General features: G+C 45.2%; 1 protein-coding gene across 1 annotated transcript in view; it reads left to right on the top strand.

The window, feature by feature from the left end:
* LOC138286550 (S-adenosyl-L-methionine-dependent tRNA 4-demethylwyosine synthase TYW1-like) overlaps window positions 1–25,902 on the top strand; it is a 490,050-nt gene that overhangs the window by 100,569 nt on the left and 363,579 nt on the right. Inside the window, exons 5-6 of the mRNA XM_069226929.1 lie at window positions 15,577–15,771; window positions 17,647–17,928. Of these exons, the coding sequence (XP_069083030.1) occupies window positions 15,577–15,771; window positions 17,647–17,928 (477 nt within the window). The remainder of the gene's footprint in view (window positions 1–15,576; window positions 15,772–17,646; window positions 17,929–25,902) is intronic.

The raw sequence follows: 25,902 nt of genomic DNA, 5'->3' as shown, positions 1-25,902 counted from the left end.
CTTCACATCTGGGTAGCCCATCATCTCCACCACCGACACACCCATCACCACAGCATCCTGCCTCACCAACGTACTGAACTCCTGGACCCCCACCAACAAAGAAGAAACCAGCAAAACCATGAGCTCCATTCACTCAGGCTCCCCTACAGACTCCTGCCCTCACCACATCCTCAACCAGGCCAACAATATCATTGCTCCCCAGCTCGGGCCATCATCAACAACTCCTTCGAGGCCTCAACTGTCCCAGATATATGGAAACACGCCAAAGTCAACGCCCTGCTAAAGAAACCCAATGCAGACCCCTGAGACCTCAAGAACTACCGACCCATCTCCCTCCTCCCCTTCCCTGTGAGGGTCATCGAGAAGATCGTCAGCAGCCAGCAAACCCGCTTCTTGGAGGACAACAACCCGCTAGACATCGCCTAATCCGGGTACCGACTACATTAGGGTCATGCTCGACAAAGGCGGAACCGCTGCCCTCATCCTCCTAGATCTCTCGGCAGCCTTCAACACCGTCTGCCACCACACCCTGCGCACACGCCTCTTCGACGCTGGGATCCGCCAGAAGGCCCTGGACTGGATCACATCATTCCTTTCCGGCAGAACCCAGAGAGTCCGCCTGTCTGAAGCCACCACGACCATCTGCGGCGTTCCCCCAAGGATCCTCTCTCAGCCCAACTCTCTTCAACATCTACATGGCTCCGCTCGCCAAAATAGTCTCCTATACAGATGACAAGCAGCTGACCCTCTCCCTTACCAAGGACCCTGCCACCGGCAGGACCAACCTCCACGATGGACTGCTTGCCATCGCCAACTGGATGAAGATGAACCGCCTCAAACTGAACTAGGACAAAACGGAGATCCTCATCCTCTGCTCCAACCGATCCGCATGGGACAACTCCTGGTGGCCTGCCACCCTATGAACAGCACCAACACCCACCACCCACGCACGCAACCTAGGTTTCATCCTTGACTCATCTCTCACCATGACCCAACAAGTCAACACCGTCTCATCCGCCTGTTTCAACACCCTCTGCATGCTCTTCAAGATCTTCAGATGGATCCCCACCGAAACTAGAAAGACGGTCCCCCACGCCCTCGTCAGCAGCAGACTGGACTACGGCAACACGCTCTACGCAGGTTCAAGGGCCAAGCTCCAGAAGAAACTGCAACGAATACAGAACGCCTCCGCACGCCTCATTCTCAACATCCCTCGGCGTGACCACATCACAGCTCACCTCAGAGACCTACACTGGCTTACGGTCAACAAGAGGATCACGTTCAAGCTCCTGGTCCACGCTCACAAAGCTCTCCACAATGCAGGACCTGCCTACCTCAACGAGCGACTTACCTTCCACACTCCCACCCGCCAACCTCTCCCTCGCCACTGTCCCTCGCATCCCCCGGACACAGCCGGCGGCAGATCCTTTTCCCACCTCGCCGCCAAGATGTGGACCTCCCTCCCAGCTCACCTACGACAGACCCATGACCTCCTGACCTTCAGGAAACACCTCAAGACCTGTCTGTTCGAACAGTAGCAGTCCCTCCTTCCCCCACCCCCTCCAGTTCAGCACCTTGAGACCCTAGCGGGTGAGTAGTGCGCTTTACAAATGTTTGATTGATTGATTGTAAGTAATTTGTAGTAAATTTGCTGAAATAGGGAATAGGCAAACCTGCATGTGTCAGACAGAATAGGTTATGCTCAGAGAGGTGGCATGGCGAGGATGGAAGGGAAGGAGAGAGACATTTTGAACAAGCAAAGAAAAAAAAGAAAGATGACAAACAGACGTTTTAATAAAAGGACCGTTTTTAATGCCAAATTTAAGGAATGTAGAGAATAGTTTTGATATCGCATGCAGTTTGTGGATGCAAGAATGTATAAAGAAACATTATTTTATTGTCAATATTGTGGCCATGTTAAGAATTTTAAATAGGTTCTAGAGTCAAGTAAAACATCTCTTGCTGCTGGGCTACTGCTATAACCCCAATCCAGCCAGGTCAGTTGATCAGCTGAAGAGTTGAAAGTGAAGAATAAAGGCTGGGTGCAAATGTCAGGGGCAAATACATGGGAAATAATGAAGACATTAGAAAAGAGATTTTATTCTTAAACCTCAGGTTTGACTTGCGCTGTCAAATATAGAGCAGAGTGGGATGCATTTGAAAGCCTTTTGTTTGCATCTGCCCCAGACGGAAGGTGAGGACAGCGTCCCAGACAGTGGACGTGTATTACCTGCATTCGAGTGGCTGGAGGGATGGACACACAAACACTGGTATCAGTGTGGGGATGGTGAACGGGTCGCTTTGCAAATTCAGTCAATACTTTTGTTAGCAAATGTCTACTGATTAGACTTGCTGAATTGCTCCCTTTTTAGTAGATGCTGTGTGTGAGTAGGGGTGGAGCTGCAGGTTGAAAGGGACCCTTTAGGTGAGGCCAAGCCTTTGTCTACCTTGAGCACACTTCTGTGCTGAGACCTCGCATCTCTTTGTGCCTCTGCTGTGGTTGCTCCAGGCCTGAGACTACCATGCTGCGAAGGGCATCACCCAACACAAAGGCTATGTCTGGAGAGCAGCCTGGAAGACACTGGAAATGTAATGGTATTGCAATTTACTTTTACTCATCCGGTCCTCATGTTTTCACATGTTTTTTCGTGTTTGGCAATATTAAAGGCAGGCTAGTAGTGTAATAACTTACCTTGCAGAGATACATGGTTTCAAATGAAGCCAACCAATGAAAGTGTGGCTGTACTAAGTCTTATCGCATCCATGACTGTATTATGTGCTCATACCTAATAAGGGACAACAAACAATCTACATATACTGTTCTTAGAAATGTTTTTTAATATGTTTTTAATTTGTTGTGTGGTGAAAGTCCACAGATTGTCAATATGAATTAACGGGCAGTGTTGGGTGAAGTGTGTTGTGTGTTTTTTTTTTTTTTTTTTTTTTTTTTTTTAATAAATATCGAACAAGCCGCCTCATGTTGGAAATGGAGTGCAAACAGAAAAATCACTATAGTCTTGGTAATTACTGTAATGTTTCCTTTCCCGGAGAGTGTCAAGGTTGACCAGTCAACTGAAGGAAATGGAATTTGAAGTTGTTCTGAATTTAATATGATTCCACCGAAACCCCTGCCCTCGATACCCAAACATTAACATGATTGATAAATGATTCTCTGGCTTTAAACAGCCACTGCACTACTCAGTCTAATCACATCTTTTTAACACAAGCAGTTGCCACAGCAGAGTGTTAGCCCCTACCCTTTGAGATTATCTAGGAGCAGCGATGCCACCTAGAGAAAATGGACAATGTGAAGGAAAGTGATAGGGCAGAAATAATAGAGCGTGACTGGTAATTAAACCAATGGGGAAAAGTGGCTCTCTGGAAGCTGGGTTCAGCTTGCAGTATCTGCAGTTCCTTGCGCTCCTCTGTGTCTTGGAGCCTTAGACAACTGACCAGACCACACATGTTTCAGGCTACCTATCTACTCACAGACATGCTCACGCTAGGGTGACCAGGTGTCCTGGATTTTTCTGCAGTCTCAGTTTTTCACCAGCTGTCCCTGCAGATTTCGTGAAGTCCATCTATGTCCTAAAAGTTTATTGAGCAGGGCGAGTGAAAATTGTGAGAGTGCCTTTTTATGTTTTCAAACACTGGGATAGTTAGCAGCTGTTATGGAAAAGCAAATTAACAGCCATAATACTGGCTGTAAAAATTCCATTTTATTTGTTCTTATTACCTCTTGGGGAATTCTACGGTGATGAGCGCTGTCATTCTGTGAGCTCAGTTGAAGTAATATTGTAGTCCTTCTATTTTGTGTGAAATGTCTCGGTTTTTGGTTTTAAACTTCTGGTAACCCGAACTCATCTCCCCCTCCCAACTCGGCATCACTGTATAAACCTCTGTTGCTGGAGCTGTCATCCCTCCCTCTCCAAGGTACTTATGGTACCCCGCTTGACTTACCAGTAGTGTGTGACTTCCCGTGGCTCGGCTCTGCACCGCTCCAGCTGATTCACAGGAGGCATATCCGCTATATCCTCCCTTGCACATCAAAACTTGGTAAGAATGTCCATGACGTTGAATTATAGTTATCACAAGTAACTATAACTCGTGCCCTCGCCATGCACTGCAAATTATCCCAAAATTACAGCACTCATGACATCTGTGATGACATCTTTGATGATATTGATAATATCAGTGTAATATTTGCAGTAAAATTGGTGTTTAAAAAAAAAAAAAAAAAACTGCGCTGCGGGATCGCGAGTTATAGTTACTTGAGGTAATTATAACAGGTGAATTTCTATGGTTTTGTACATTTAAAATGTGTGTCTAAATATAACGTCCCTGTAACCTTTGGTTTCATCAGTGAATTTTTTTTTTTTTTTTAAATTATATTTTCTAACTATAACGTCCCTGTAACTTTTGTTAAGTGGGATTTTTTTATTTATTATATATATATATATATATACACATACACACACACACACGTTCATATATTTGTCTGGCCTCTGTTGCACTAACAATACGTTGTTCAGTCTCCTCTATAATATGCCTGTTAGAACTCCTGAAATGTGCTGATGCGCATTTCGGATCAACACAGTGAACCAGCCATAGACCTTACTCGGATCACAACCTAATTAATTCATGTTCTAAAAATGGGGGGACATGGAGAGTGGCAACTAGAATGATACAAAAAAGCATCACAGCAATAAAAAAAGGGGCTCAAAAATATAATATAATTAATGAAAGTACTGCTGTATAACACCGCTACATGCGTGTGTAACCAGTAAAATATCACAGCTCATGTTGAAAGATAGCCTTCACCATACACATACAACAAATACACCCGCTTTTTACCCATCGCCATTATACCCCTTGCCTGCCCCGCACCTCACTAAGTGTACATTCAAAAGCCATACTATTCCATACCTTAATATTCCAAAAATAATCTTAGTTATCAGGCTGCTCTCTGGGTATTCAGTCTCCTGCCAGGTACTACTCATGATGTCTAAAATAGGATGGGGATATTCTAATATCAAGTAACACCAAACATAACCCATATCAAATGGAAACCTCAATTGTTCATAAAAATACCTTAGCGAGTAGAGATCCCTTCCAACTGGATTCAGAATGTCCATTTTAAAAATACCTCAAAAATAATAACGCCACCAGGCATAGTTATAAGTGTTCACTAAATCCCCACGTAAACATCTAAAATTATAGGCCCACTTAATCCGTTGGATGCTCTGTAGGGGAAAAAATAACAGTACCGGTAAATACAAGAGTGTAAAATGCTCGCCCTAACCACAAATTAACTCCGATACCGTGCTCACTGTATCCAAGAGAACCCCCTGAACCTCCACCGACCTGAAAGCACGCAGAGCAACTACCCACTGCATAGTAATCAAATGTAGAAGTACCCCAGAACCTCCAGAAATCTGTGGTCACCCTCGCATACATCTGAATGCTGGGACCCAACAACAAAAGGAGAAACGTGGCCATCCTGTGAATGTAAACAACCATAATTATTGCTAACCGTAAAACCAAATATGCCTGCTCATTTTTCTAAATTGCAGAATAACACACGTCCTCCCGGTAATTAAAAACAGCCCAAATATTGTATCTTTATATCCATACCTAAGAGAAGTGAATGTACTAGGTGGCCTCTTTCATCTTCTCAAAAAGCAGGGAAAACAAGAAGTTACGTGCGTATAAACCTTATTTATACCACGTGGCAATCCCAGCTCCCTCTGAGTGAAGTGGGAGGAGTAGCACGTGCTAGCTCATTTATTTTGTAGAGGTATCCTTGGCCACCATATTAAAGTGACTACACGATGTGTATATGTAGAGGAGTACTGTTTCCCTCTCTTTAAAATTGGGAGAAACCAATACTTATATATGTTAACCAAATCTGTCCGCTAGAACATCCGTGCCTAGAGTAGAGACTCACATAAAATTTAGATCTATCTAAATGCGTCTCCTGGGATTGCAAAATGTCAATGGGGCGGCCATCTTGCTACCGGTTTCCCCATAATTGTCACCAATACTGGGCTACTTCCTAGAGCCTGAAATCCACACAAAAGAGGTTAGAAAACAAACATTTAAACTAAAAGTCTGCACCCCAATAGTTTACATAGATGCCCCCAAACTAAATATAATTCAGCTTTCACACCAAGGGGGATTGGTTAGGTGTATTCAGAACATCTGATGGGTGACTACAGACGAAAAGCAAGCAAGTGCCATAAAGAATCAGACTTCCCAATAACTGAGGAGCTGATAGTGCACCAGCAGAATAGATACCAACTGTTTTCCATAGCAAGAGGAATGTCTCTATCTATACCTGACACCGCTCATAAGGGAACCAATCTAATAAGGGAAAATAACCTCAAAGGATATAGTATATCTGACCCCCTACAGGCGTAAAGTTGGTCCAATTCCCTAGCTTTTGAGTACTGCAAAATTAAACAGCGTTCTCCCTGGGAATCATCTCCTTCAGGCGCTCCTTCTGATTTCCGGGGCGAGTATCCAGTGAATCCCCTTCTTCGGTAGGGGTTACTGCCCCTTTTTTTTCACTGAGGTGATTCTTTACAAAATAGTCCATTTCAAACTACTGTCTAGGGGTTTATGTTGCACACAATGTTGGACACTCGGAGCCATAAGGTTAAAAAAAAGAATTGAATTGCTGATTTCATGTTTAAGCTGACTAATACTAAACTCACTATTTGCTTCACCTACGTACTTTAGTCGATCAGATAGACTGTGTTAAATGTTCTGCAGTTGGTCATTTTCCTAAGCAGATGCTAGCGCGCCCTCACAGGCGCGACAGTGGCCACACTTATGGCTCCAGTCTCAGGGTTCTGTCCTGGCAGTGATGAGCTGTTTGCTTAATTTTCAGTATGGGGAATACTTATGTTGTCCCCTGAGGAAGGTGTACAACTGGTTTGCCGTGTTGCACTGTAACACACGTCAATACATTTCAGGAGGGCTAACAGACATATGAAACATTGGAGAGCCAAATACAAGAACATGTGTAAAATATATATGTGTGTGTGTGTGTATGTATATATGTAACTCTGAAGGTTGAACTGAATAGAGATGTATTATATATGAAACCGTTTTCATATACTATGAATGTAAAATAGTTTTTTTGATAACTGTTAGACCCCGATGATGATTAGAGTTTGAATTTTAATTCACTGTGATAATGTGTGTTGTACGAGTGGGAGAGTCTTGATTCTGTTGTGTTTTTTTTTTTTTTTTTTGTTCATTGGGTGGGGAGGTATAGGAAGACACGCTATTTAATACAATATATAAATATGTGTATAAATGGATTATAAATTGGAGATAAAATATACAACATGCTTCACAAAATACATTAACTGTGAAATTTCATACAACTGATTATTTTAATACAGACAAAGAAGTTGTGAGGTTGTCTTGCATTTTTGTTCCTCTGTTCGCACCCCAATATTCAGTTTCAGGGACCCTCCTCCTGTTCATATCTCACTGAAGTATACAAAAAAGTGATGGATGGTATGCATATGACTGGATCCAAACTGAGGGACATTCTGTGCAGCACAAAGATGGGCTGGGATGCGGCCCGAGTGATTACCCAGGCTGAGAATTCAAGCATTCCACCCAACCTTTTTTCGTCTTTCCTTATTGTGCATCAGTTGTCTACATTACATAATTCGGTTATGAAAGTGCATTTTCTGACTAGCGCTCCTGGGAGCCCTTTGTATGCGAAACGCCACTTTCATCTAGAGTGTTGTGGGTCTTGCTATAAAGTGTTCATTTTGTTGGCTCGCCACTCACGTGTATGCGATGAACCTTGAGTTTTTTTTTTGTTTGTGTTTATATGATGTACTGTCTGTACATTTCTGCATCACCCCTTGCCCGCGTGTATACCTAGCCACAAAATGCAATAAAACAGCAATTGGCATTCCGTCAATTCAATATAGAGCCTTGTTTCATATAAATGTTATTTTGCAAGAACATTGGAGTAACCGTTCTGCATTGTTCATGTCTTCTGTTAGAAGACATCCATGTTGCTGGGTCTTAATTCTTTATCTGTATATGTCAACAACAGAATTGCATGCACAGGCTTTGACATCAGTTGTAGGAAAATGGCTCCTTGTTGCAGTTACCCCCCCACTTTTTTGCCTGATATTGATGCTGACTTGACAGTGTGTGCTGGGATCCTGCTAAGCAGCCCCCAGCACCAGTGTCCTTTCCCTAAAAATGTACCATTGTTACCACAATTGGCACACCCCTGGTTAAAGGTACCTGTGGTACCAAGGGCCCTGTGACCAGGGAAGGTCCCTAAGGGCTGCAGCATGAGTTGTGCCACCCTAAGGGACCCCTCACCTAACACATGCACACTGCCATTGCAGATTGTGTGTTGGTGGTGGGGAGAAAAAAGGCAGTCGACGTGGCATCCCCCTCAGGATGTCATGCACACAAAATACTGCCTGTGGCATAGGTAATAGGTAAGTCACCCCTCTAGCAGGCCTTGAAGCCCTAAGGCAGGGTGCACTATACCACAGGTGAAGGCATAGCTGCATGAGCAATATGCCCCTACAGAGTCTATTCTTAGACATTATAAGTACAGTGTGGCCATATTAAGTATATGGTCTGGGAGTTTGTCAAAAGGAACTCCACCATTCCATAATGGCTACACTGAATACTCAGAAGTTTGGTATCAAACTTCTCAGAATAATAAACCCGCACTGATGCCAGTGTTGGATTTATTATAAAATGCACACACAGGGCATCTTAGAGATGCTCCCTGTATTTTACCCAATACTTCAGTGCAGGACTGACTGGTCTGTGCCTGTCTGCCACTGAGAGATGAGTTTCTACCCCCTGGGGTGAGAGCCTTTTGTGCTCTCTGAGGCCAGAAACAAAGCCTGCACTGAGTGGAGGTGCTTCACACCTCCCCCCTGCAGGAACTGTAACACCTAGCAGTGAGCCTCAAAGGCTAAGGCTTGGTGTTAAAATTCCCCAGGGCACTCCAGCTAGTGGAGATACCTGCCCCCTGGACACAGCCCCCACTTTTGGCAGCAAGTCCAGAGGAGTTAATGAGAAAAACAAACATGAGTCACTATCCAGCCAGGACAACCCCTAAGGTGTCCTGAGCTGAAGTGACCCCTTCCTTAGAAAATCCTCTGTCTTGCTTTGGAGGATTTAGCCCAATAGGATTAGGGATGTGCCCCCATCCCCAAAGGGAGGAGGCACAAAGAGGGTGTAGCCACCCTCAGGGACAGTAGCCATTGGCTACTGCCCTCCAGCCCTAAACACACCCCTAAATCTAGTATTTAGGGGCGACCCTGAACCCAGGAAATCCGATTCCTGACGACCTAACAAGAAGGACTACTGACCTGAAAAACCCCGCAGAGAAGGAGATGACAACTGCTTTGGCTCCAGGACTGCCCTGCAAACCCAAAGGACCAAGAAACTCCTGTGAACAGCAGCTCTGTCCAAAGCAACAAAGAAGAAACCATCTTTAAAGGGACTCGCACCTCACTCCTGAAATGCGAGTCCCCAACACTCTGCACCGGACGACCCCGCACGTGTCCAGAGAAACCAACACTGCAGCGAGGATCCCCAGGCGACTCCCATGACGTGTCCCGACCCCCTGAGATGACCTCCCTGCACCCCCACGGCGACTCCTGCAGAGAGGATTCCCCAGGCCGCGACTGCCTGGTAACAAAGAACCCGACGCCTTGAAGAAGCACTGCACCCTCAGCCCCCAGGCCAGAGAGGAACAAACTACTGATGCAGAAGTGACCAGCAGTTGGCCCTCATCTTTGCCCAGTCAGTGGCTGGCCCGAGAAGCCCCCCTTTGCCCTGCCTGCATCGCCAGAGAGACCCCCAAGTCCCTCCATTGAATCCAGTACAAAACCCGACACCTTGTTAGCACACTGCACCCAGCCTCCCCTGTGCCACTAAGGGTGTATTTTGTGTGCCTGTTCGGGACTCCCCCTCCCCCCCCGTGCTCTACCAAACCCCCCCCGTGCTCTACCAAACCCCCCCCCCCCTCCCCCCAGGTCTGCTCCCAGAGCACGCAGGTACTTACCTGCTAGTAGACTGGAACTGGATCACCCCTAGTCTCCATAGGCGCCTATGATATTTAGGCCCCTCTTTGACCTCTGCACCTGACCAGCCCTGTGTTGCTGGTGCTGGGTGTTTGGGCTGCCTATACCCCAGAGACTGAACTTGTAAGTGCTTTACATACCTGACAAACTAACCTTTACTTACCTCCCCCAGGAACTGTTGAATTTTGCACTGTGTCCACTTTTAAAATAGCTTATTGCTATTATATGCTAAATTGTGTACATTCCAGTTTTCATTCAGAGTTCTATATTTACCTATGCCAAGTACCTTACAGTTTATATACTTACTTAATATCTGAATCTTGTGGTTCTAAAATAAATTAAGAAAAGAATATGTTTCTATATAAAAACCTATTGGCCTGGAGTTAAGTATTTGAGTGTGTGTTCTCATTTGCCTGTGTGTGTACAACAAATACTTAACACTACCCTCTGATAAGCCTACTGCTCGACCACACTACCACAAATAGAGCATCAGTATTATCTATTATTGCCTCTATCAGCCTCTAAGGGGAAGTGCTCTGTTTTTTTCCAGTATATCCCGAAGGTTTGTGCTTGGGGTTAATACTCCAGCTGTGTGCATCTCTAGTTGTGTATTGTGACATGGTGGGAGGGGGGCTCTGCAGTGCAGTATCAAAGGTGATGTAGAGTCAGAAATGAAGACAGAACAGTCTGGTTTCTGTTGCTGGCAGAGAAGGATGAGGTCTGACATTGAGTGGCACCTTGGGTACCATGGCAGACCTGTGTGTGAGAAAAACAAGTAGTAGTAGAGCTGTGGATATGGGAGCTGGATTTGAAGAGCTAGAAGCTGGATTTGGATGAAAAACTGTTGTATATGGGTAGCGATGAAGTATTCTACGTCATGCTTGTGGTTAAATCATGGAACACTGACATCTGGGTGGTAGTCCCAGTGATGGCGTAATAGGGGGATGCTACGGTACATAATTGTTATACGTGGCCAGAGAGATTTGAATAGCAGGGATGCAGCAGGAAATGGTTAAGAAACAGAGGCAAAGCTGGTGTAGATTTGTATTGGAATATCAGTGGTTCAACATGAGTGAAATGCAATGACAAACCCATCTGGAAATCTAAACCTTATTTGGATGAGACTATGTCTACCTGAAAACTCAGGATTAAAACAGCCTCACTGCACAGGTTGAAATATTGGTGGGGGTGAGGCTCTTGGAAGCCTCTGATTGCCAGATAATAGGCAAGTGGCACAGAAGGAGGATTGTGTATCTGAAAGGAGGTTCAAGAGTGTAATTGGACCAGGGTCACCACTTGGACACACAGACCTATCCATGCCATCTTGCCATCCAACAAAAAGGTAGAGCTATGGAAGGGTCTTGTATAGTCTTGTATAGTCTTTTGGACACATGATCAGGCATAGAAGAGGGTGCAAATGAGCTTTTCTGTTTAAGTATGGAACTGAGAGCACTACGAAATTGTTGAGGACTTTGTCACAGGGACATTTCTAGTTGTAGATGGCTAGTTCAGCATTGAGTGGAATGTTAGGGAGGCTGTGGTTTGGTCCTATGTTTGTTTGGGTGATAGTGGGGTTTGCCCTTTTGTTTCACCATTTTGTGCTGAGGTTCATGTGCTTTTTGTTCCTCTCCCCTCCACCCTCCATGATTCCGGGTAGATCGATACAGAATTTTCCTATAGTGTCCAGTGAGACTGACTTGCATGGTTTGTTGTCTGGGAGTTGTGGCCTGGCGTGTGAAGCCTTAAGTGCTCTTAGAGGCTGAGAAGGTTCAGCAGCTAGTGCTGGTTGCTGTATGGTAGGTGCCAGTACCGGGCATGTGTGAAACGTAGTTCTTATGGGGATCATAGAACAGGACCACACTCGTTGGTCACTAATAAATCCAATAGTTCAGTGATTGTTATTTGAGGTGGGAGCAGTTGGCAGTGTTGTTTAGGTCACCTCCAATGATGTCACTTCTTGTTATTTCATCAGGTACAAAGGTCCCATTATCACTTTCTGTCCTGCTGCCAGGGCATGGGTATGTTATGTCCCTCTTCTTGTGATACCAACAGACAAAAAGGGGAAAGTGGGCAGGGCTACCCAAAATGGCGAACTTCCAATCATATAACCGAAAAAGCGCCAGGCTATCTGGGCTGAAGGATATGCCCCAGAAATTACTTAAATCTGGAAACCCAACTCCTATGTTTATTGTGTTAAATGGATTTATACAAAAAGTGGGATATGGAGCAATAATCATTCCAGTTATTCCCATTTGCCATTTTGTTCCCTTTAGAAACCTATGATAAACATATTACAGTTTAGCTACAGGGATTGGTTGCTTCCTGTGCTTTGGACATCAAAGTGTGCAGTCAGGAGCTCTTTCCTTCTGGAGCAGTCAATGTGGTTGGTGGCAGGCCTCCTTGCTGATGAATGAATCTGGTCCCTCTTGAGCAGCATGGTTGCAAATTTGTGAGGTAGTCCCACTAATAACAGTGTATGTCCTAGCCGCTTTCAGCAGTGGTTAGCTCCCTCCCCCATCCACCACCCCAGTACAAAGGGTTTACCAGCAAGTATGTTGTTCTTTACTAATTCCTTTCCATGCTTAGCCTTCTTGCTGCGGTCTCCCAAGTTAAGTGATGTTTAAGAACTTAGAATTTTTACCTCATTGGTTAGGAAGTGATCGGGACTTGTATGTACCCACCCACTAACTAGTGCTTGACATAAATGTTGCACCTCAAAGCACCTCTTCAGAACACTTACTGGATCAGCAAAAGATAAGAGGAGGACTTTCCTGCTTTCTGTGACTTAAGAGACACTCTGAAGGACTGGACCTGCTTCCTCTTGTACCCAAAACAAAGAAGTAGACTTCAAGGTCAGTTAGCTGACCTTTACCCCATTGATTAGGACATTCATAGGGGTAATTCCCACCCGCTACTGCGTGCCAGACATAAATATGCCATTTCAAGGCACCCATGTCAGAACATTCCTGAACCTGTGGAAGATCAAAAGAGGACTGTGCCTGTTGTCTGTGCCCTGAGAAGAGCTTAGAAGACTGGAACGGTTCTCTTTCTTTTACCTAGGACAAAGAAGAGGACTTCAAGAGTCATAAGCCACCCTCCTGTTAAAGCTACATGAACACAACAAGTTGTAAGAGGCGTTTTCCTAGAAATGCTTGCTGATCCACAACAACTGGACCTTGACTGAACTTTGCTGCTGGCCTTTGCCTGACACACTGAGAGTTTGGCAGTCCACTTTCCCTTTCTTGAGCACCTGGGAGCCTTAGAAGTGTACTCCTGTAACTGCAAAAATTTGGAATCTTTAAAAGAGTTTTCAGCCAGATGTTCAGGTGGACCATACGGGGAAAAAAGTATCTGACAGACAGTTCCACCGTATCTGATTGAATTTTAGCTTTCGTTCCAGTCAAGGCTCGCAGCACGTCTGACAATTGACAAGTCCCATTCTGTTTTGGGACTTCAAACATTTTTAACGATAAATCTCTAAAGCTCCAGCTGGCCCAACCTGTTTCAAGTATCTGGCCTTTGGTTCCATGGCAGCAGCGACCAATTCAGCATGGCCACCCACGAGAGGATTTTTCTTTTCAGAAAGTAAGTCCCTTTCTGTGTTAAACCTTTTTGATTTCTAAGCTTTCACCAGGACTAATTCAGTTGTTGCATCTCGGTCGGCCTCAAGTTGTGCGTTGGTAGTGATCTACGTCTTCCATGGACTATCATTGGTGCTTTGTGCTTTTTTTGTGCTCAGTTTACCTAAAACTTGAAGTCATACATCCAGTTCCCTTTATTAGACGTATGTTGTTTTGGCCTTATTTTACTCATAAATTCTTTCCCTTCGTTTTAAAATTGTTTGCACATTTATGTTGTGCTTTGTGTGACTGTTTATGCACTGCTTAAATACTTTACACATCGACTTAAATTTAAGCCTGACTGCTTCGTTTCTGGTTACCAGGGACTGAACACAGGTTGATTTTATTTAATCTCTGAGACCTCGAGCAGGTGGTGGCCTCAACCTTTGAGGTGGGCACTTGTACGCCCCAAATAATCAGTTTTCCTACACACCTCACTGCAGCTACTATATGGGGACACAAGTATGACCTCTATTGTATTCCAGGATTCTCATCATTGGTGTCGGGCTCCCAAGTGTTAGTAGGATTCGACGAAGGTGTAGGCAAACCAAAGTATAACTTCTTGGTATCCAGTGGGGGAGGGTTAGCGAGTCACTAAAGGTGCGGCCATCCTCCAGTTCAGGAGTAGTGTAAAGCGCAAAAACGCAATAAAACGGATCAGATATGTGTGGAATGGGCTCCCTCTCTGTACACACTAAGAAACATATAGACAGGTTAGGTTCAGTTAGGAAGGTCAACATGTTTCGTTGCAGTCAGTTGAATCCGGGCAGTTAGAACGGTGTCTTCTAGCAAATATATTTGTAAAAAGTATCAATATGGCGCCTAATCGTTTAATGGAACAGTAATGAAGGCAATAACTTAACCCCAAGGGCGAAAAGCATACTGGCTCAAACACGAATCTTGAAATGAGTGGACATGTTGAAACCAGGCAGTAACAAATAAGCCCATATGTTAGTCAGATTGTTGTGCATGAATCCCCTGCACAAAGGTAGAAACTCCTTGTCCTGCCACGATGCATGCATCGCTAGCTGTCCCAAGGAAAAAAAGGGGTAGGCTTTATAGCCAAAGAGTGATGCCCCTAATTCGTAAACAAAGAAACAAAAAAATAACAGTGCCAAATATACTGTTGGCTAAATCATGGCAATAAAAGCTGAGCGGGACCAGCAGACAGGTGACTTACGAAGCCCGCTCGGGCCCTGGCAACCAAAGAGCAGAGCAGAGCAGAGCAGAGCAGATGGCCTCGTCTCTTGAAGATGCTGACGGTCCAGCAGGTCCGGACTCGCCATAAGGCAGCATTTCAAACAAGTAATTATAGCACAGCGCCGCAGTCCTTTGTTTTCTGTAAGCAATTGAAAGGTAAATCATTGAATGAGTGTTGATTTAGCGTACTTTGAGATTTAAAACAGTCCTCCACGCATTGTTACGCAAGCACTTCATACAAGGTGGAAGGATACACAAAACTGCCAGTAGCATTAGGTGAGGGAGTTGTGCTCCTTCTTGGCGGAGGCACACCCACATCTATGTATAATTTAAGGCTTTGGTTACAATAGGTATGCAGACAGCTGTGCTATCAAGTCGGAGCAAAAAATGATTATTAATTTCACATTCATGCTGCCAGTACACTTTTTTGGAACTCGAACTAGTTTGCCTATATATTTTGAACGTAACACATTGTTATACAGATGCTTTAATACAATTACCAGGCATTGCTTAATTTACACACGCTCTCATCGCGTTTTCTTTGTAGTAATTGAAATACTTAATTCCATTATTGTTGTTCCAGATTGTATTGCCATTAGTGTGGTGTCTGTCCTACTTCCGTTTCAAGGTACTGAAGACCTTTATGTTTTGTTCTTTGCCAGGCTGCTAGTAAGAATGTGTGCGTTTTTCTGGTTGCCACTTACACTGATGGACAGCCAACCGAGAATGCCCAGTGGTTCTGCAAATGGTTACAAGAGGCCTCCAATGACTTCCGCTTTGGTAAAACCTACCTGAAAGGCATGAGGTATGCTGTGTTTGGCCTCGGAAACTCACTCTATGCCGACCACTACAACACGGTGAGCTTTATTACCATTTACCCATCTCTGTTTTGGTAAACACTGTCTCCCTTTTCTGTCAGTTGTTGACCCTTTGTTTGTCCCATTCACATTGTGTTGCATGTTGTTCAGCTTACGTAGAAAGTCCAGCTCGGTGCCAGGATGCAGGTAACCGTTGCTTCCTTCTTGAGTTTTCGAGGGGAGTACAGTGAAGAGTTGTCATGTTGCATAAGTGTGGATTGGCCCTCTTCCACCACGACCCTGTTTCTAGATCTCAAATCATGAGTTGTGGAGGTTCAGATGGACTTGCGGAGCCAGAGGGAAAAAACAGGCATAGATTACATGAAAGCAATCTGGAGAAACACTGCATCCGCATAGCCACAGATAAGGGTTACGGAGTGCTAAATACGTACTAATTAATACTAATTTAGTATTTTGAATAAAAAGCAAACTTAAATTAATACTTGTTCAACTTGATTTTTATCAGCATGGTTCTCAAAGCATTAGTACTAACTGAATGTTCTTTTCTAAAAATATAGAATGTGTGAGTCTGTCTCACAAAGGGTTAAGACATGTGCCAGTGACACTGGAAGATACTGGAGCAGGAGATTTCTTGGGAGCCTGTGTGGTCCTAGTATGATCCACAGTCAGGACACCCTCCTGGGGAGCGCTGCTGGAAAGGATACAGTTTACACTGGTGCTCGTACAATGCAAAGGCAGCAGAAGAGACTAAACACCCTATTTTTTTAACCCCTGCTTATGCCCTGGTTTGCACTACGGGTGTCACTAAATGGGACACCTCCCTTCCCCCCCCAACCCCCCCCCTCTACTGCTGCAATGTCAAATTCCTCACAGCTGCACTCAATTCAGACGCACAGTTTTGGTTTCATCAACTTCTGAATGAACCTTTTGAACGCCATTTTGAGATGACATTTGATCATGGGTATGCACCATTTGTATTTCTTTTAAGAAGGTCTTTCTGTTGAATCTTGAGTGTCTGTGCATGCACACTTGCTCTTGCACACAGCCCTTCTTTAAAGAGGTTAACTCCTGGTTTGGTGGCTCTGTTTGACGTTTCATGTTTTTGATTCAGCTCTTCAAGTTTCCCAGTTCCTTACAATAGTAGTTAGTCCACTCCAGGTGTTTTCACTCCATTCTTCTGCATGACGTGTGAATGTTATAATGGGATATACTCAAGACTTCAGGTACCCAAAATCTAACAACAAACGACACTGTATTATAGCTTGTTGCGTTTAACTAGAGCTTCACACCCTGACAATGCACTTCTCCTGCACGGTCCTGGACCATGGGAACTTGAAAGCTCTTCTATGAATAATCAGTTCTATTTGATGCTGTTAATTGGAAAGCTTTTTTTTTTTTTTAAATTAAATTAAAGGCTAATGACTGAAATTTTAACGATGCACACTGAACACTGTTGAATTGCTTTCCGAGACCTACATTTTTTAACTTCTTAGAAAAGACCCACTCAGCCTCTGTACCATTACATTTCTTTGGTTGGTGTTTTTATGGTCTAATGCACTGATATGGTTCAGATAAGGAATCCGTACATAGCTAAGCGTACCATTTCAAATGCTTTACTCTTGCTTGCAGGCTGCGATCAAATGTTCTGCTTTGGCTCCCCCTTTCATGTGCACGTTTTGGGTGGAAGTCTTTACTGGTAAATGGATGCCCAAATATGGTCTGTTTGTTTGAAATCCTAAATTTTAAACCTGTTAAGCATTTCAAGCTCCCCTTCCCCCATTTAACCAAAATGAAGAATCCAGCCAGGTGCTAAATTAGCAGATTGTGACAGACCCGAACACTTAGGTGTTTGCTGATGTCTTTGAGTGGTGGCTTCTATATATTCTCCTTCATATCATTTGTACTGTACTTTAGGTTGGAAAAAACATTGACAAGTGGCTGTGGATGCTCAGCGCTAGTCGCATCATGACACGGTCTGAAGGCGACTGTAATGTTGTGAAAAGCAAGCACGGCAGCATCGAGGCAGATTTCCATTCCTGGAAGACGGAATTCCTTGTTAGATTGAAGTCACTTATGGAAGGAGAGAAGACCTGTGGCGGCAAGTGTAAAAAGAGCAAATGCAAATCCAAAAAGATTCATACAGAAACATCTGATCATGACCATCAAGGACCGGAATCTGAGCACGAATCTACAGAGGTAAGTGAACCAAGCTGTGGGAATGTAGGACTTGGGGATGGGGAGGAGCTGTACATATCCCATATGCCATACTGAATTAATTGTTTGACCTCACTAACAGGTTTCTGCTAACAGGCACATGGAAAACCTATTTGTACTGTATAAATCACAATCTCAAATGCACGGGTAAGGTTACATTCTTAAGAATTGTAGGGGGAGGTCCTGAAAGTACAGCTCCTCCCAGGTTACAGTACAGCTCTTATTGTATATAAAGTGTGACCAAATAAAGACTAGCATTCATTCTGACAATGCAGCCGCAATAAACATACATTACAATATTTAATGGTTACAACAAAAGCTTTTGAAGTTCGATATACAAACCATATTGGCCATTGCGATAATTCCATCTGGAATTTTTTTCAGCAAGTGCTTTGAAACTCGGGCGTAGCCTGTTACTGGGTTTTACTTTTCTACCCTAATCAGCAGAAACTTGTGTACTGTGCTGTTGGAAATTTCCAACCAGGTATTGTACTCACAGGCTAGAACTGATGACTCCCACCGATTTACTGTTGGAGGTCCTGGACGACCACAATCCTGACTCCCCCATACCACTCGGGTATATATCACATGCCATTGGGTTCCACCTCGCACTTTAATATGTTTTTTTTTTTTTGCATTGTGCTTGTGAATAGCTTTATTTAGGTGCTGTCGGGGATTGGTCGGTAACCAGCTAACGCAGCTAAGTTGCCTGAACCAATTGAACATGTCCAAGGTGGCGACTGAACTAGTTGCATAAACAAGAACTCCATCCTGCCACCAGTAATAATCCTGGTTCATCAGCTCACTACCCTTCCCGTACAAGTGCTTGGAGGCGACGGTCCACATAGGGCACCTAATTGGTGGAGACTGTGGTTCTGAAGGAGCGCCTTGGCCCGGCACTAAGCAGCCTGCAGCCAAGGAGAAACCGTGAGAGTTCCTAGGGGTTAGCGAAATGACAGCTGTGCCCTCTTTGTTGCTCGAGAGGTATGTTTACAGAAGGCTGCGGTAGAGCAGAGAAAGCGGACACTGAGCGGTGGGAGCTACTTGCAGGGTGGAATTACAGCCACGTTCACTACACGCATTCTGCCTAAGGACCCTAAGCGATGCTAGCAGAGACCACATACAATGGTGCAATTGACCCCTCTCTCGCACATGAGACCACTTGACAGATCGCAAAGTAGCCTCGGGGGGAGGGGAGGCCTCCTCAAAGCAGTCAACACCCTTCTAAGCTGATCTACACAACGCCTGGGCCCCTGGGGGAAGGAGGAGCTCCTCTGGCCGCTGATGGTTTGCGCTAGTCAGCACAACTGAAGATGCCCACAATGTACCTGGCAAACGACCCATATCTTAGCACCCCGGGGGGTGGTAGCAGCAAGATGATTCAACTTCAGACATGAACAATTTTCTTCAAATCACCAGAACCAAGGGCACATGGACAGTGGAAATCGGCACTGTCACAATATCCCCGGATTACACAACACATGTACAAAAGCGGCGTCAATCCATTTATACAGTGAAACAGCATCTTCACCTTCTTAGCATCAAATATGCACTGTGGTACCCAGTGAAACTAAAGGTGATGGATGGGGGATAAAGTTCTGATCTTACCTTCCCAGAAAGAGATGTGGAAATGGGTAGAAATGGATTGGGGGGGGGGGGGGTTGACAGCCATTTAGTTGTCCATGGACTCAGGCGAGGGATGGAGGATGCAGAGGAACAGATGTTGCTCCCACAGGAAATTCCTTGGCAAACCCTCAAAGGAACAAGCTGCTGTTGAGAGACTGCAAGTAATAGCTGAGATTGGGGCACATATTACCCAGATGATAGACACCTGCTTATGTTACCATAACACATATATTATCATTTTTATATGCTCATGAACTCATGCACAGTGTGAGCATATCACTCTAATATGGTAGGTCCATGTACACTGTCTGACCTGACATGGGAGGAGAGCACACTGAGATAATGGCAGGTGGGACTACTAGAATGGATACTGATGGAATGTTAATGACTCTCCAAGAATCTGATTGATCCTCAGTGATTTGCCTAATCATGATAGCAGTAGTTAACTGTGGCTGGCTGGTGCCATTTTCTGAGGGTGTAGAATTGTTAGGGTTTGTTCAAGTTGTTTGTTCTTTGTTTAATATGCATGAGCATTTGCCCTACCCGCAACACTGCTCACAATATTAAATCCACTGTGCTCCAGATAGGTCAATCTATGGTACCTGTATTGTGCCCCATGCAGGATGCCCAACTGACAGTCAACCGTACAGTAAGACCAAGCACAGTCATACCCCCAGTATGACCACACAAAAATACAGCATGCCTACATTGGATGGGAGGGGCATGGGTACACCTATAAAAAAATACAGGATCCATATGTACCAGAAACAGCGTCATGTACAGTTTGTATGCCTCCTAGAGATGCATATGACAACTGGGGAGTTAATTAAAGTGCACAAGAGATGGTGGGGTGCAGTATATGGCACCACTTAAACCTGGATACACCAGGGGTGTTTTGATATGGGTGTCCCCAGGAGGTCCATACACTGTGATGCTCTCAAGAATAGACCTCCCGGGCCAGTATGTGGTTTTCGAGGGCATACTTGATGGGGAACCTTTAAGGTTAGTGGCACTTTATGCACTGAAAATTGAGCAACCCTGTTTCTAGCCTCTGTCACCGGCACTCATTTGTTCAACTCTGCCACAATTAGTGTGGGACATGGATTTTACCCAGATCTGGTGTGCTACAGAGCAACACCACCGATCACTGAAGCTCATTCTTTAACTAACACCAGATACTTAAAACAGTGTGTTCATAACCTGTAGGTGTTGGACATATGGAGATCTCAACAGATGGGTCCGAGGGAGTATTCTCCCAACTCTATACTACATACATTACACACCAGAAAAGACCTGGCATTCTGCACAGGTTCCATGTACTGGGTTTCCGGGACGCAAACTATCAGATTACAACCTGTTGATGGTCCCCCATTTGTAGAGGTGACCAGGCCTAAAAATACCCACATGAGCCTTTGGCGATGAGCGATGTGACATACAGCACACAAATGGGAGAAGTCATTGACTAATAATTTACAGACAATGAGGGGGTCAGCTGCGGATAAGGTACTGGAGTGGGACATATTTAAAGTGGTGCTGAGAGGAATGTACATGAAAACGCTGTATGGCACTGTAGGAAACTGGGTTACCGGTTGAGAGGAGTGAACCCTACTCAAGCAGCAACCACAATTCACTTCAGGGTGAAGTCACAAGCAAACCTCAAATGAACCTGTGCTTTAACCCACTGGTAGCTTTACACACTGCCCTGAAGCCTGACTGCTTTTGTGCAAAGTGTTTATACAGTTTACGAACCGCAATACAAGGACACAACACAAGAAAAATCACTCACCAATTTAAAAAAAAATAGAGCCAAATTTAATACATTATTTGCCACAGGTACAAAAAAAATGCAGTTAGTAGAAATGGAGCTGTGCAGCACCAACTGTGGTTTTCAGGCAGACTGCGATGGAGTGTGAGTCGAATACAAGGATCGTCAACCCCCCTGAGAAATGTACTTTAAATCCTGGTTGCAGAGTGTTGCGCCACACATCAGCGGTCCCGAGGAGCGATGTGAGATCCGCATAGAAGATGCATCACCCAGCGGTGGTTACAATGAGTTATGAGGGCTGTGATGCGGACCTGCGTTGCGGATGCATTGTGTTGTCGGTTCCGACGAGGTGCTGTGAAGAATTGCAATGTGCTGCATCGGTTCTGATGAGACCACAGCTGGGCTGGCAGAGCAACTTAAGCCCATCTTTCAAGGGTCCAGGACTAGAGGGGGCCACCACTTGGAGGTAGGGGGCTTAGGATGTACAGCAGGCAAAGGCCACATACACATTTCAAAAAGGTTGGAGCCTTTTCTGTCCCTAAGGCTCTGATCAAGAGACCAGCCCAATTAGCCCTTAGAGTCACTCTGTTGGTACTAGGTTCAAGATGCAGGTACAGTCCTTCTCACTCAGGCAGCAGGGCAGTCCTTCTTGCAGCAGAGTAGCACAGCACTCCTGAGTCTTCTAGGGGACCAGAAGTGTGCTTGAAGGATTGAGTCTGAGGGTCCAGTATTTATACTTGGTGCCAGTTTTGGGCAGGGAGATGTTTTGAGAGTTTTCTACTCAAGGTGTCTGAATCTCTTTCCTCCTTTCTCTGTTCCCAGCTTGTCTTTGGGGAAGGGGGGAGGGGGGCACAAAAGGCTAGTGTGAAACACTTTGTGAGTGTTTTGAGGCAGGGCTTTTGTGATGTGCAAGTTTGGTAGCTGACAGCACCTCCCTCTCATCCTGACAGATGTCCCATCCTGCCCACATCTAGTCCCCCTTTGTCTCACTGTCTGGTAGTAATGCACAGAGATCAACTCCCAGCTACACCTAATCATATGGCATAGGATACAGGATGTAGGCATCAAAGGGTTATGATAAGAAAATGTCAACTTTCTAAAAGTGGCATTTTGTGAATTGTGACTTAAAATCCACTTAATTTACTATTAAGAAGGGTTTTAGATTACAATTCTTTAGAAACCAAACTCTACATTCCTTCCTTCTTCCAACTGAAAGTTATCACTGTAATAAGGTAACACTAATTTTATCCTGTGGGAGATATAGGCCTTGAAGTAGTAAAAAATGAATTTAAGAATTTGTCACTACCAGGACATGTAAAGTTTAAAAGTACATGGCCAATGTTTTGAATACACTGCACGCCGCCCTATTGGCGGTTTAGGGCCTGCTCTAGGAGAGATTTATATGTATTTAAAAGGAAGGTTTACACCTGACAGATGGTTTGTTACCAGGTCGAAATGGCACTTTAAAACTGCACACACAGGCTGCAGTGGCAGGCCTAAGATACGTTTTAAAGACTACTACTAAGTGGGTGGCAAATAGGTGCTGCGGCCCCACTAGTAGCATTTAATTTAAAGGCCCTGGGTACGTGTGCAATCACTTTACTAGGGTCCTACACTAAATTAAATGTGCTATTTGGGTATAAGAAAGTTTTGCTATGCTTGGAGGAGTGAGCACAAACAGTGGTAAAACCTGCAGAGTCCTAAGCCCAGCAAAAATAGGAGGATTGAAGGCTAAATGTTTTGGAAAACTAGCAAGGATGTCAGGCACCACAGGCATGAAGAAAGTCCTGAGAGAGGAGATCCTGCAGTTGGAAGACCAGATAAAGGGGGTGAAAGGTGCCAGCGTAGTTGAACATACTCTACGACACACATACTAGTAGAATATAAAAAGGAATACTGGGAAATCCTTACCTGACTATCACGCTTAAAGTACAAGGAATATATAAAACATCAGCATAAACCAGGCAATGAAGCGGGAAGCTTGTTGACCCGGCTACCGAAGGCAGAAACCCTGCGTAACCCTATCAGGGCTCTCCACTCCATTGATGTGTTGGTGGTTAGCTTCCATTTGGAAATCAACGGGGTGTTTGAGACCTACTGTAGGGGCAGAGGCAGTGTACAACAGATTATGAAGAGCAGGACCCCGGGCACTGGCACATTTCCGATCAAGATTTCTAAGACTTACCAAGCCCCATTGGCTCCACGCCTCCTGAAGGTATATGAGAAGGCCAAAAAAACTGGATTACTGTCTGACTATGACCGTGACATTGATAACCCCCCCCCCCCTCCCCAGCGAACAGCAGTGCACCCAGATCTAAATAGCTTTATCCCAGCTAGGGACACGTTTCTAAACCTCTGCTGTTTGTTCTGGATTTTAGACTGGGTGAGAAAGACAGGAATGCAATGTTGGCTGGCCTCCCTAGACACAGAGAGATGTACTAGACTGGGATGCCCGCTCCCCTATTTTATTCACTCTTACCATGGAATAACTGGCCTGTATGTTGCAAACGTGTGGCCCACAGTGGTGGTATTCTCATCGATGGGCAACCTCAAATAATATCACCAGGGCTCTCATTATGAGATTGGCGGCAAATGTCGCCTACCGCCACGGCGGCAGCCGCCAACAAACCGTCGCCGTGGCTACCGACCATCCATGACACTATGACCGTAGACCGAATACCGCCAGTTGGCTGTAGGAATTCTGTCGACTGTCATGGCGGCGGACGGTGGTAAGGTGGCGCTGCTGCCAGCAGCAGTGCTGCGTCCCGTCTCCTGCCGGAGGACCCCCTGCATGCAGGTAAGTCGGGTGCTCCGACAGGAGAGGGGGGTGTTGTGTAGGGGTGTGTGTGTTTGAATGCGTGCATGAGTGGGTGTGAGTGTATGGGCATGTTGTCGTGAGATTGCGTGTGTGCCTGGATGTATGTTCGTGAGTGTTGCTGTGGGTGTGCATGAATGCGTGGGTGAATGGGTGTGTGTATGTGTGTAAATGTGCTGGGAGAGGGAGGGTGGGGGAGGACTCTGGGGAGGGGGGGCGGGAGAGACCCCTATCAGTGCCAGAAGGTATTCTCTGGCACTGATAGTGCCTACCGCCATGGTTTCAGTGGCGGTACAGAAACTACGGAAAACATGGCGATGGGTGGGGTCATAATGCCATGGGCGCCTAGTGACGGCCGCAGGGCTGGAGACTCCACTATTCCACCAACCGCCAGGGTTGTAATGAGGGCCTGTATGCAGATGACACTTTGGTATACATCCCGGCAGACCCTAGAGTGCTACCAGATGTAATTAAGCTATTAGATGAGTTTGGCCAGATATCTGGACTATAGATCAATTGGGATAAGTCATGCCTTTTCCCATTACTCTTGACTATCCGAGCCACAGCAGCGGGATCTACCTAGGGTACAACTGCAGTGGAAACAAAACACTATTACCTTGGTGTGCAGGTATATCGTACCAGACGTCATTGATGGTAACTTGGGATGGGCACTGACCTCAGTCAGAGGATCTCTGCCCTTCTGTCTTCAGTTAACTTTACCCCCGATTAGTAGGGTCTTGATTTAAAAAATGTTGGTGCTCCCGGTTCTCCTCTGTTATTTTGCAGTCCTACTGGTAATACTGAAGTGGCAGGTTGTAATTGAATTGCAGCAATTGCTATGGTACTAATTTGTGGGAATGAGACAGTGTAGCACTTCTCAAATTGTATGCCATGTTACTTAGTGGGGATTGGGGGCACCCAATTAGGAGCCCTACTGTGCCTTGGCACAACTTCAGTGGACGATGCTTTAGCTAGGGGAGACACCTGAACCCCAAACGGACCGCAGTCCATACTGAGTTAGGGAATGTCCGCTATGGGAATGGCTCTTAGATTCTTAGATATCCTTGAATGGTTAATAAAAAACAAAAACAAAACAAAAAAGTACTGTTGAGGGTGTCTGGATGGTACTGGACACTGTACATACAGCTGGGCAAAAGAATGCCCCAAAATTCCCACTTTGGACGTTGCCATGATGCAGGTGGTTGTGGGTTTTGTGCCTCAAAGATTGATGAACAGCTACTGGGATAAAGATGTAGGCGGACCTGGTAGAGGACAGTAAGTTGCAGTTATTTTAGACCCTAATGACAGTGTATGACCTGGGCCCAGGACAGTTCCTGTTATATTCCGCCCTGCGAAGAGTAATAGGGCAAACACAGGGATTGGAGCAAGATTTACCCACACTGTGTGACAGCTGGAGAGGATTCTGATCCGGACGTCACAGGCTAAAATAGGCTTATATTAGACCCTAAAGTAGATCACCTCTAAGGAGTCTCAGGCACTTAAAGGTTGCGGGGAATGTAAATTTGAGAGGGATATACCAGGTAAATTCTGGGCTCAGCTCATGAGCTCGTCCCAGGCGGTATCTAGAAATGTGTGGTTCTGTTTCACTCATTTCTGCACCACACCTATCTAACCCCGTACAGAATGAGGAAAATGTATATGGTGGTCACGGTCTGCCTGTCCCAGGTGCTCTGCGGAGGCTGCAGATTTTGTACACATTGTATGGTCCTGTCCAATAATACCCAATTTT

This window comes from Pleurodeles waltl, chromosome 3_2, assembly GCF_031143425.1.
Source record: "Pleurodeles waltl isolate 20211129_DDA chromosome 3_2, aPleWal1.hap1.20221129, whole genome shotgun sequence".
NCBI lineage: Eukaryota > Metazoa > Chordata > Amphibia > Caudata > Salamandridae > Pleurodeles > Pleurodeles waltl.
Note: the sequence above shows the minus strand (reverse complement) of the source record. Positions and strands in the feature narration are given on the sequence as shown.